At 39.1% G+C, this 12,584-nt stretch overlaps 1 protein-coding gene across 1 annotated transcript; it reads right to left on the minus strand.

The window, feature by feature from the left end:
• Positions 1–4,312: 4,312 nt before the first annotated feature.
• Positions 4,313–11,858, minus strand: LOC102077703 (dual specificity protein phosphatase 3). The gene is made up of 3 exons (XM_005468577.4): positions 11,548–11,858; positions 7,157–7,389; positions 4,313–6,904 (listed from the first exon to the last, which is right to left on the minus strand). Exons 1-3 carry the CDS (start codon positions 11,721–11,723, stop codon positions 6,696–6,698), a joined length of 618 nt encoding a protein of 205 aa, XP_005468634.1. The 5' UTR covers positions 11,724–11,858; the 3' UTR covers positions 4,313–6,695.
• Positions 11,859–12,584: the final 726 nt, after the last annotated feature.

Below are 12,584 nucleotides of genomic sequence, written 5' to 3' on the forward strand. Positions count from 1 at the left end.
GTTTAAGTATGTTTCCTTCACCGTGCTTGAGCTCCACTTGGACACAGAATACTGAATTATTACCAACACCACGAGTCATAAAAGCCAGTCGATGTCAAATTTGTTGTGGAGCTGTTGTGGAGGAGATGATGTAACAATGAGCAGCTTTTATCTCCACCAATCCAAAGTCCCTTACAGCCCACTCACACCCCCAACCCACCCTGTCCTTCCCTCTCAAAAAAAACAAAAAACAGAAGGGCACAGTTGGTACGGAACAGACATGCCACAGACTGGCGTGGAGTGTGTGTGTGTGTGTGTGTGTGTGTGTGTGTGTGAGAGAGAGAGAGAGAGAGAGAGACATACACCCTTGTACACAGACACAGATTGACAGATCAGGACATCCATTACAGATTTTTCCCCTCAACTAAAGGAAAAGCGCTCGCAGCAAGCCTCTTAAAATAGAACACTGTATTTTGATGATGCTCACATTCACAATGACATTCCCTGCAATTTTAATCTTTCTAAGAAAAGCACACGTGTCTTTTTTAAAAAACATAAACCCACGTGTTACAGATGGTTTGATACAAAATTGTACAGTGCTGAGTAAAACCTTAGATATCTAACAAAGCAGGCATCTCACCCAAGAATAATCAGAATTTTTCAGTTCTACAATCAGTGTCTACTCCCATCTGAAAAACCTGGTGGAGCTTCTGTCATGATTCGGAGCTGCATTTCAGCCAGAGGTGTTGGGAAACTCACCAAAACCGATGGAATTACGAACACAGACAACTACTGCCAGATTTTGATCCACCATGAAACCTGGAAGACATTTGATTGGAAACGGTTTCATTTTTTTAACATGATGATAATCCCAAGCACACTGCCAGTGCAGTAAAAACACACCTAGGTAGAATAGAGCACTATTAGCCATGGATTGGCCTCCCTAGAGCTCAACTTCAGCATTATTATTAAGACAGTGTGCAAACTGATTTGAACTGCCTTATATACTTTATTCTCATAATTGCTTGCACATTTCAGTAAATTTCTGCACCTATTTCCCATTTTCCTGACAAAATATAAAGAAATGAGACGTTACTCAAGACTGCATAAAATGGATATCCATGAAATTTACAAATAGATCCAAAATCAGCCTGAGCTGTTCTGATTAGTGCTAAGCGGTGATCAAAGGGAGTTAAAGTTGATGTTAGCATGTTAGCATTTAACACTGTCTGACACAGTTGTATGGGGCCATTTAATGGGCCACTCCGTCACCACAGGAATTACAAATGAATTTCAATATTTCGTCTGTGATGATGTGCCGGCAGCAGGGTCGGTTAGGTTTAAGAGGCTAAAAGTGGATCAGCCAGTTGGAAATAAATTCTTCCAAATACTGGGGAGATATACACAGACAACCACCTCGCACACTGCCCCACCCCCCATGGATTCATTCATGCAGATGGGTGTTATGTAAGAGAGTTACCCTCCTCTCCTAACAGACATGTCCTTGCATCAACTCAGGCATGAAAAGACGAGGAACGATAACATCAGGGAGGGAAGGGGCCCCACCACAGAGCTCAACCTGTCAAACCTGTGGAATGCACATGTGCACGGTTTATCAGTGAGGACGAGGTGCTTATTAAAATGTCCTTGTCAGGACGCCAGAGACTTGACTCTTGGTAATATGATAAATGTGATGGAAGTCATGTACTTTTTTTTGTGAAGTTAGTGACAACACAGTAACGACTGGTGGAAAAAATGAATATGTTGAGTACGAAGCACATTAGAACATGTTGATCCGAAAATACCCTCTAGTGGCAACTCTGAGAATAACATCCTCTTTGATGTTTGCCTCAAAAAGTGTTGTCTGCACCTGATGGCGTCATCAAAGTTCTTTCTGAGCCAAGAGTTACACTACGCTGCACTCACTGGATCACTGGAATATGTTTTGCCCTTTAAATCTTAAAAATGCTAAATGTTTTTTGATTTTTTTGTTTCTTTGTTTTGATTAATATTACTTTCTGTTAATTCAAAAAGGTCAATTTTCATATGATTTAGAGCTTTTTTGCTTTTATTTCTATGACTTTGGCTCACAGTTCATTAACTCCAGTATCTCAGGCTGTTCATTTATGCCCTCAACACCTAGCCGGGGCTTGCTTTCCATAAATTACTGCATCATTGCAGCGTGGCATAGAGACAGTCAGCCTGCAGCACAGCTGAGGTGATGCTGAAGCCCAGGTTGCTTTGATAGCACCCCTCAGCTTGTCTGTATTTCTGGGTAAGGTGTTTTCCCCACAGAGTTCTTGATAACACAGATATAATTGAGAACTCTGTGGGGTTCAGGTCAGGTGAGATGGCTGGCGAGTCAAACACGTAATAAGGAAATCGGCATCTTCACGTAGCAGATAAAGCTTCTCATAGGTTCTGTGTTGATTCTGGACTTGCTAAAACAAAATGCACCAACAACACCAGCAGATGACATGAAGCATTTCAAATCATCACAGACTGTGGAAATGTCACAGTGGACTTACAAGACCTTGCATTTTGAGTTTATTATTTCGATTATATATTTTTTTATGCGTCTTGATTCTTTAGTTCTTAGCTTCTGTATATTTCAGTCTTCTCAGGAATTGGCTGAAAACCCAATGTGGAAATGTATTTGTTTCATAAAATATCTAAAAATCAAGATTTAATTTCCTCTAAAATGGCCTTTTAAAAGTCTCAAATACAGAAGTCCTAGCTGGGTTTCCCTTCTTGCTGTGAGCACGAATGCATGCTACACTGAAGCAAAAAGACTGCACAATTGTGAGTGAAAGTCTGGCAGTGCATAGAACTTTTAATGTTGTAAATATAGCACTGTGATGCTTTGCTTAACCTGCTGGTAAAACTCTAGCAGTCCCACAGCCCCCTCTACAGGACACAGTAAACGACAACCAGCTATCAATGTTCAAAGTTACCAGGGTTTCAGGTATGTTTGTGTCTTTTTGTGCCTCGTTGTCTATAGTTAGCAAAAATGACAAGTACAGACAATGCACGAAAAAATATTTGGATGCAGGTAAAAATAGATGTGAGATTAAAATATGAATTCAAATGTTTTGAAAGACAATTTTGGCTGCCTTGCTAAATCGTGTGCATGGCGTCAGGGCTGAAAAATATAAGAAACAAATCTGCTGGCAGCTTCCACTATTAATGAAGCAGGAAGTAACTCCATGGAGAGACTGAATGGAAACAGAAAGGTCTTCAGGTGCATTTCAACACAGTGTGTGCAGCATTTTATAGAAACATGCAAACATACACAGGAATACACCACCAATGCTTCAATATCTGGTAAGAAAACCTTTTCTATTCAACATGGCCTGAATTCTCTTGGGCAACTTTCTAGGAATTTCTTTAAGTAGTCTTAAAGACTACAACAGGAATAGTTCTGCAGGCTTCTTGAAGGACTGTCAAAGCTCTTCTTTGGATATTGGCTGCCTTTTGTTCTGTTGTCTGTCAACATGATCGCTAATGCTGTGGTCCGGCCTCCAATCCATTACTAATGATGTTCCATTGTTTGTTTTTCAAATTTTTACTGTATTGGGGCCGAGTTTGGGGATTATTGTCATGGTGAAAAATTAAGCTGTTACCAATCAAATGCTTTCCAGAGAGTACTGCATGGTGGATCAAAATCTGACTGTCATTTTATCAATTTGTTGGGGATGTTGTCAATTTTGACAACATCCCCAACACCACTGGCTTGAATGAAGCCCAAAACACAACAGAGCCTCCACCGTGTTTTACAGATGGCTATAAACACTTGTTGTATCTCTCTTCTGACCACCACCATACATTCTGATGATGATTTGAACCAAAAATTCCACATTTGGATTTATGATTTCATGAAATCTCTTGCCATTGACTTTTAGTTCAGTTCACATGACACCCTTTTCTCCCATTTCCCCTCCTTACCTTCTTTACAGCCACCAGATCATCTGTAAGGTCCTGTGTCACATTTGGATTCTTCTTCTTGAGTTCATGACTTTCAGATACTATTCATCTGCTGTAGACAGTTTTTTGTTGTTGTTCTTTTAAGGTTGAAACTTCTTCATCATCTTCTCTACATCATGCTGAGATATGCAATCATTTCACCTCATAACACTTTGGGAATCTCCTTGTTGGTAAAAAATACTATTGTGCAGTTCTGAATTCTGTATTATGGGATAAAATAAAACATTTGCTATTGTGTAACTGCTGCTATTATGCATTGTGTAATCTAATCTAGCTGTGGATCTTGGCTGAGCTCTCACACCTGAGATATTTTTCTTTGAAAGAAGCCACACATTAAAGAAAGACAGCCATGTTTACTTCATTTATTTATTTATGAATATATGAAAGAGAGCTACAACAATCACCAGTGTCATTGGATAAAGTGCACTTCATAAGAGCAGTGTCATCATCTGTGAGACTCACAGAAAGTCTACTGACTGACATGACCAGTTACATCACCACTACTCAGTAATGCACATGATGATTCACAAGTCACAGGCACACTAATGCACATTATGAGGAATAATGCACACTTAATATTGCACACCATGACTCAGCAGATATACACAGATATACAGCTGTGTGTACAAAGGGCTAAAAGTGTTACTTTGACATGCTGCCGTACAATATAAAACTAGATATAGTGTGACAAAAACACTCATATGAACATACAAATGTGTAAAAGGCGTTGACTGAGAAGCAACAATTGTCGTGTTCTGGCAGTATTAACACTGCAATCAGTTTACAATTACAGAGTTACAAAGTGGAAGAATTCAAATGATCTCCCAAAGCGAACAATAAAGGAAGAGTTTGACATTTTGAAAAACAGTTTCATGGTCATGATGAGAGCTAGATGAATGGATTGATACCACTGGGGCCAATAAGGGAGCACAATTCAATGTCCTGTTAATCTCATTTAGCTGTATTTCAGTTAAAAGCTCAACAGAGGGCACTTGCAAGATGGTCCTCAATGACTGCAAGCGAAAGGAGTTCAACGGCTAAAAGAACTAAAAATGGAATGGTACCGCTTATCTCTATCCCTTTTATTTTGAAAAATGTGATTTATGGATACCCTTAAATTTTAGATTTGTGGGGGTTATTCTCAGAAACTGTGAGAACAGTGATTGCAGCAACAAATGAAGCAGTGGATCATATCATTATTTAGGCTATACTCCACGACACACACAGGAGAACTACAAAATATATTCTTAACTACTCATAACTATTATACAACGCTGTGATATTGAAAAGGATCATTTCCTGTGGTATCTGGTATTTGCAGTGGGATTAAAATCAAATCTCTTCATGGTCATGATTCATCTTGTAGCCTGTTAGCTTGATTCATGACCCAAAAGTTTATATATAAGGTTTTTCTGAAACATCAGTGGTAAAAATGGAACCTAAACCATTATAAAAAGGGAGGATGTTACTGATGAACTCTGTATTAGAAGTTCTCCGATACCACGTGTTTGTATACTAAACATGTACAAAGCTACTTTTAGCAGGTAGCTAGTGTAGCTTAAAAAAATAAGAAAAAGAAAAAACAAAACAAAGGAGCCTACCTTTACATAACGGTACACACAAAATTGTAAAGCTCAATATTTAACATGCTTTTCCTTGTTTGTTTAATTTTCTACAAAAATACTAAGTACCAAAATGTCCAACTATAATGTTTCTCATATTTATATTAGCTACTGTGCTATAGCGTAGCATTTTCCTTTGTGCTAAGCTAACTGGCGGCTATAGGTTTGTGTTTTACAGTTAATCTTTTCATCCAACTCTCATAAATAAGTACAGTTATTTTTAGCAGATCCAATAATATTAAAGTACATTAGTTTTTCTTTAATAAAAAGGTAACTATTTGGCAATGTAAAATATTTTAACATTTCTCTATAAAGCACAATAATTGTAGAATGATGTTTAGACTGAAAAATACTTTTGAGGCAGGCTATCAGATGCGAGGTCACAATATGTGCACTTACCTAAAGCATATAATAAACATTTATATTGTACATAAGTGTCAGAGTATTAGAAGTTGAAAAATAGCTATTATATATATATATTTCCAACTAGTGCAATAAAATCATTGATTCGATTTGAAAAAAAATCACAGTGTCCACTTGAAGTCCCCTTCGGGAGCAGCTGGCACTGAGACATTTGGCAGTGTTTTCAGGAGAGAAGCCAACACTAAGGGCTCGACGCCACGAGGGCGAAAGAGAAAGGAAGCCTCAATGAGAAAAGGCAGTGACAGTTTCACACAGCACTATACTATCTAAATTTTCACCACTTCAAACATATATAAATGTATATTAACATTTACTTCTTAATCTTAAAATGTTCTCTGAAACAGTGAGCAACAGGAAAACATTTACGCTACACAGACTGGATCTGAAAAGTACGAGGTGAACTCAGATGAACGTAATATTCACAACAGACGTGAGACCCTGTAAACATGCTGGGAATTCAGTGTACCCGAATTTACACATTACATTCCATGTTTAGCAGGCGGACCCAGTGATTTACTGTATGTGTCATTGTTTTGTAACATACATTTAGTCTGAAAGAACAAGTCTTTCATTTTCGACTCTCCTCGCTTCCACAACATTCCCTCACGTATTTGTGGCTCGTTCAGGCTGTCGAACAAGTGAAAGGACGGATGTGCGATTAGGCATAAGCATGCTTTCCTGCCTGCCTCATTTGTTCCAGAGCTTCCCCTCAGAGGACAGCCTCTGGTTTAGCCGACAGAGTTGCCGAAGGAAGCCGTCGTTGGGTCCGATCTCTCTTTTCTGTCGGATCATGGCCAGAGCAGTGTGGACGTCCATGTTTTGCCGCAGCATCAGGTAGGCGATAACTAAAGTAGGCGAGCGGCTGTAGCCCTCCCTGCAATGGACGTAGACTTTACCTACAGAGGAAAAGAGATACAGGTGTTAAAGTTTGATCAAAAGCCCTCAAACCTGTCACCTGACAAATCTAATTCAAGTATTCGCCTAAAAGTATGAAACTTATAAAACTCTTCTTTTACAAACTAATGGCAAATGTTGTCTTTGTTTAGTTCTAGCCAGCATCTTGACTGGCTAGAACTTCTAGCAGTTAGCGTGATGTGACTGTATTTTTTCAAATACTTCACTCTGACAAACAGAACATACATTCTGACCTTTTTTGTTTTTGTATGCCAGAGCCTTCTCGATAAAATCGGCCGCCTCTTCAAAGTAAACGCTGATATCGAAGTGGTCTGTGTCGCTGGCCGGTATGCCGTGGTAGATGATGCCTGTGCCAGCATAGAACTCAGCACTGGTGTTGACGTGCATGAAGGAGTTTCCCTCTGCAGCGTTCAGGATGTGGGTGATGCCCAGGCGCTTCAGGCGCATCACATTCGTCGCCACAAATCTGCATCAAGAAAAGAAAACAAGCATATATGCAATATGAAGGGGACTTTACAGGTTGTACTAAATATCAACGTGACAGCACACTAAACACAGTCTGACCGCTCTGACTCTGTGTTTGGACTACTGCAAAAGGTTTTCGTTAAATTTCAACATTGTGTGGCTTTGGACTCGCCACAATCGCAAACAATGCATGTCATAAAATTTTGTGTAACCTCAGTTTGTCTATATGATCTTCTTGTAGTCATCTCTTTCCCCTCAACCCCCAAGAAACAGCAGACGACTGTTTTCGTTCTGCTATTGGCCTCTTCCTGTTAAAAATGAGTTCTTCCTCCCTACCACTGCTAAATGCTCTGTATTGTGGGATCATCCGATTGTTGAGGCTTTCTCTCTGATACTGTAGGTCCTTTCTGCAGATTACTGTTGCTGTGACACGATGCTATAGAACTAAAACTGAATTTGAAAGTAGAATAAAACAGTAATTATGAATAAAAGAACAAACCAGCCTGCCTTGTTTACGGATGTGTTGCCAGCATCTGTCCTCCTTCCTGTCTTTGCACAGTTGGATATATTTGCTCCACAGAACTACGTCCTTGGCTTTCATTTATCTGCATTTGGTTCCTATTCTCTCAAGCTTTAACTGCAGCAAGCAGGTAAGAGTAAACAAACTAACCACTCATGCTGGCTAAAACTGGCAGTAAGGTTGCTTTGAATGGCACCATTGTTGAGTTCATTATAAACACTGGCAATTATCTAATGACAATTTCTTCACATGCAGTTAATTCATGAACTGAAAAAAAGCAGTCTTAAAAGGAATGCATTTAATCAGTGCAGCCTAGCTAGAAGGCCAGACTGCACTGATTGCAGAGGCCAGCAGAGGCCAGCAGAAGCCGAGCTATCAAATGAAATAATTTCAAGGTAACGGTGCTACAAATTAAAAACTGAGAAACTAAATATGGAAACATGGCTCCAGACAATCCATGATTTTTTTAAACTATATATTATGGAACCCCGCTGGTCAAGTGTGACTTAATGGAAATAAGCCAACATGTTGTTCATTCATTATTCATTTGTTTTTCTGAATCAGGTAACTATGGGCTGCTACTGTAAATCTCTAGAACAGTCTACATAAACATCTACATTCATCGACTCCATTGATGATTTAAGGTCAAACAAGGATTATATCAGTAGTTATAATAGTCACCCCTTGCTTTTAACACCTTCACAAAGGCCCATCCCTAACCAGTGGTTGATATCACGGTGACTGTATCCATCTTTTATATACAGTCTATGCTGACTAGCAATTACAGGTTAATGAACCTGAGCTGTTGCTGATGGCGTTTCTTCAGTTTGAACAGATTCTTCTGGAAACAAAAGATAAAGAAGGAAGTTCAGTGTCACAGTTTTCTGTCTCATGTTTCCTTTTCCCATCATATAAATGGACTGCTGTGCCTCAGAGAGATGTGCTTCTTTTCACTGTGAACTTCTGGGAAGGCTGCCTCACTTAGCACCTCCTGCCTCAGAGATGTAAAGAGCTAAAAATAGAGCAGACTGCAGACTGGTGCTCAAACTGAACGCCAACTCAGTGGAATCAGGACAGAAACATCAAAGCATAAACACAGCAGCCGAGAAAGAAGGATGCGTGGGTGCATGTTATGTGCAGATATGCTTCCCTTATCTATCCAAGCCTATATTTGTGAGGAGTACATTTGTTGAAATCTAACAGACAGGGATTCTGCTCCGTCCTTCACATATACTAGAGAGGTCTCGCTATGACTCACTGGTCTTAAAAAAAAACAAAAAACGCAAAGTGCTGCTGTAAAGCTTTTAGAGTCAGCCATGTAAAATTTATTTTCTTCCAAATCTAGAAGATTCCTCACTGCATACCTCACTGTGAAGGAATTCAAATGATGTTTGCCTCAAACTTTACCATGTGCATTAATTCATTGGAATTCCAGTACTTTTTAATTATCAATTATATTATATGATTAAAAAACAGGATTATCTGTCATCTAATAAACATTGTGACTACCTTCTATAATTGGTTATGTTTATTTGGGGGAAAGAGTGTTTCTGAGTGTGAGATAAGAAAATGCCATGTAGTGTCACGTGTTAGCAGCAAATGTTTCACTATAGTAAGCTAACACTCAGGCTAGCTATCACAGAGATTATGAAGAGAGTTAAACAAATGTCTGATTCCACTGAATCAGAGCCTCTAAAGCTTCATGAACATGCTTCATCTCATTTATATAATCACTCTTAAAAGACAATTTTGAAAACAAAATAAGACAGTTTTGCTAACCTAAGTACTTTTTTTCCTTATTAGCATAACTGTTGCCTTTAGACAACATCATGCTAACTGTTTTTCATTGTTTCTAGCATGGATCAAGCTCCAAAAACTACCCGACATCAACTGAAAGCTCATCACATAACATCATCAGGGTAACTAAAAGCACTTTGGAACATTCCTGTTTGAAAAATAGCTCAAAAATAAAAGTTCAACTGATGCCATAGATGTCACCTTGATGTTGGTTCGAGGTACTTATTGAACCTCATTTGAATGTCCTCGTTAGACTTTCTAGCAGGACAAAGATTGTGTTCAAGAACATCTAAATTTTCCACTTCTAAGAGTCTGAGTAAGTGCAAAAGACATTGTGTGGCCATCTGTTTACAACCATCTACCAACTGGGTTAGTGTCTGTTTTATAAAACACACACACATTTAACCGATTAATGGCAGCAAGAGAGTCTCATTACACAGAGACAGTCTCATTACCCTTCTTCTCTGTGCAGAAACAATGTAAACATGTGTGGTTGTACTTCAACCAGCTGTCACCAGGGAGATGAGAATTTTTGTTTTCTGGGTGTCTTTGGCATCTTGTACTCATCCTTCTTAGTGCATGCCTAACTAGGCAAGCTCCTCCCCATGGCAAATGAACTTAGTGTTTTGTCCTATTTCCTTTTTTCATGTCTGTCTTGTATTTCTTCCTCCCCACTGTTGCCACATGCTACTAATACAGATCATTCACTCTCTATAATATAAAGCCCAATGAGATGACTGGTGCTATATTAATAACATTTAACTGAAGTAAATTTAAACCAAGCCCTCTGTGTTGGCCTGCATTTCACTTTCCTTAACATGCTTCTTAGAGCAGCCCTCTATTTGTATTTCAATTGCCGATACTTTTAACTTATAAAGGCAACTCATTTAGGGGAAAGCACTGACTTATGTGATGAATCAGCTCATCAATTTGCAAATTCTGAAACACATTTTGTGATTTTGATTTTCCACAGCACAATAAAAGACACCTCTTAGCTTTTCATGCATTTTCAAACTGTACTTTTTGGAGTACTGGAAAATAAATGTCTCCGTCTCCAACTTTGGGTCAATGTCTGTTGTTTAAGTGTGCTATAGGCTACAAATAAAACTTGATTTCAGACATCCTGGATCCTGGATGTCTGAGGTATAGTTTATCATTTCCAAAGAATTAATTCAACACAGTTCAGTGTGCCACCAGTGCTGACCATGCAGAAATCAGTAAAAGTGGAGCATGCCTCTGTGGATGCTCTGCTAACAGGTTAAGAACATGAGCTATTTAAAACTCCTCCATTCCTGCCATGTTCGCTCTCTCCTCCACCTCTTCAAAAATTAATCAGACTGTGAAGGCCATGGTGTCCTGGTTGGTTTCCTGCATCCTTTTATTTATTTTTTTCACACTCAGACAAGAGAAAAAATGGATTTTGCCATACCATACGACTTTTTAAAAAATCTAAATATGTCACATATATGGCAGTGCTGGTTAATAGCAATAAGTCCTTTTAGTAAGCTCAAGCTAAAGTATTCATTCTCTGGAGCGTCTAGATCTTTCTACAGCGCATGAGTGAAGCGTGCTCGTGCACAGCAAACAGATGCAATAATGTGTTTACATTTTTCATTACTCAGTAAATCCTCTCAGCAGGCTGACCTTTCCTCGTGATATGGGTATAATCTAATAACAATAATAACTTAATTCATTCTCCATATTTTTCTGTAAGTTTCATAGTACATTCTGCACGTATGAGCATATTTTCAGAATGATATAGGCTTTTTACAAACACGTGGTCATAAACAAGGATTTGTATTGTCTATAAAAAGCGCTTTATACATAACAACAATGACTCACGCATTGCCGACGTATATCCTCGGGTAGACCTCATGGAAGTGTTTTGTCGGCCAGCTGTAGAAGCCGCTTTCGTCCGTCAACAGATCGTTGAGTTGCTGGAGAGACACCTCAAAGCTGGACATGTCGAATCGGTTGGAAGCCGATGTCTTCACCTGCTGGTTATGTTTGTTCTTCATGACCGAAGCAAAGCAGTGGATCCGCCGAGGAGGAATGAACGTGGCAGACAGGTGTCGGCTTACCAGGCTGATGGAGCGCTCTGCTGCTCTGAACAGCGCGCTGCTCAGTTTGGGGAAGATTAAACCCACCGCCAGGGCCGGAGTGGCCGTATGGGCGGCCCTGTGCCAGTGGTCCTCACCATGGTGTAAGGCACATAAGAGGAGAAAATTGCATTAGAGTATCATAATAATAAAAATTATTATTATTATTATTATTTTCATTTTATTAATGGATGTAATACCTATGTTGTGGTCTGTCAGTCTCATGTATCTCAAAATACAGACTTTATACAGTGGTCCCTCGTTTATCGTTATAAAAATAACCTCCCATAGGTGAAATCCGCGAAGAAGTCAGCTCTATTTTTTTTACAGTTATTATAGATGTTTTAAGGCTGTAAAACCCCTCACTACACACTTTATACACGTTTCTCAGACAGGCATGAACATTTTCACACGTTTCTCTCTTGTTTAAACACCCTCAAAGTTCAAACCTTTGTAGAAAAATAAGTCCAATTTATAAAATGAAACCAAAGATCAAACCCTGTTTTCATGACCAGAACATGGGAATAGAGGAACTGCCAGAGACTTCAACATTAATGAATCAATGGTACGGAAGTAGAAGAAGTAAGAAGAATGAGTTGAGTAAACTTTGACTTATATGACTGTTTTGTTTCGCTTAATGCGCATTATAATGCGGAAAATACGGTAACTTCTACCTTCCATGTCCAGAAGTCCAACTTTTTGTGCGATTGTTAGCATCTTCCTCTGCCTTTTGGGTGCTACCACAGGTGCCTTTGACGGTGCAAAACATTTCATCGACAT

Source organism: Oreochromis niloticus, linkage group LG4 (genome assembly GCF_001858045.2).
Source record: "Oreochromis niloticus isolate F11D_XX linkage group LG4, O_niloticus_UMD_NMBU, whole genome shotgun sequence".
Classification (NCBI taxonomy): Eukaryota; Metazoa; Chordata; class Actinopteri; order Cichliformes; family Cichlidae; genus Oreochromis; species Oreochromis niloticus.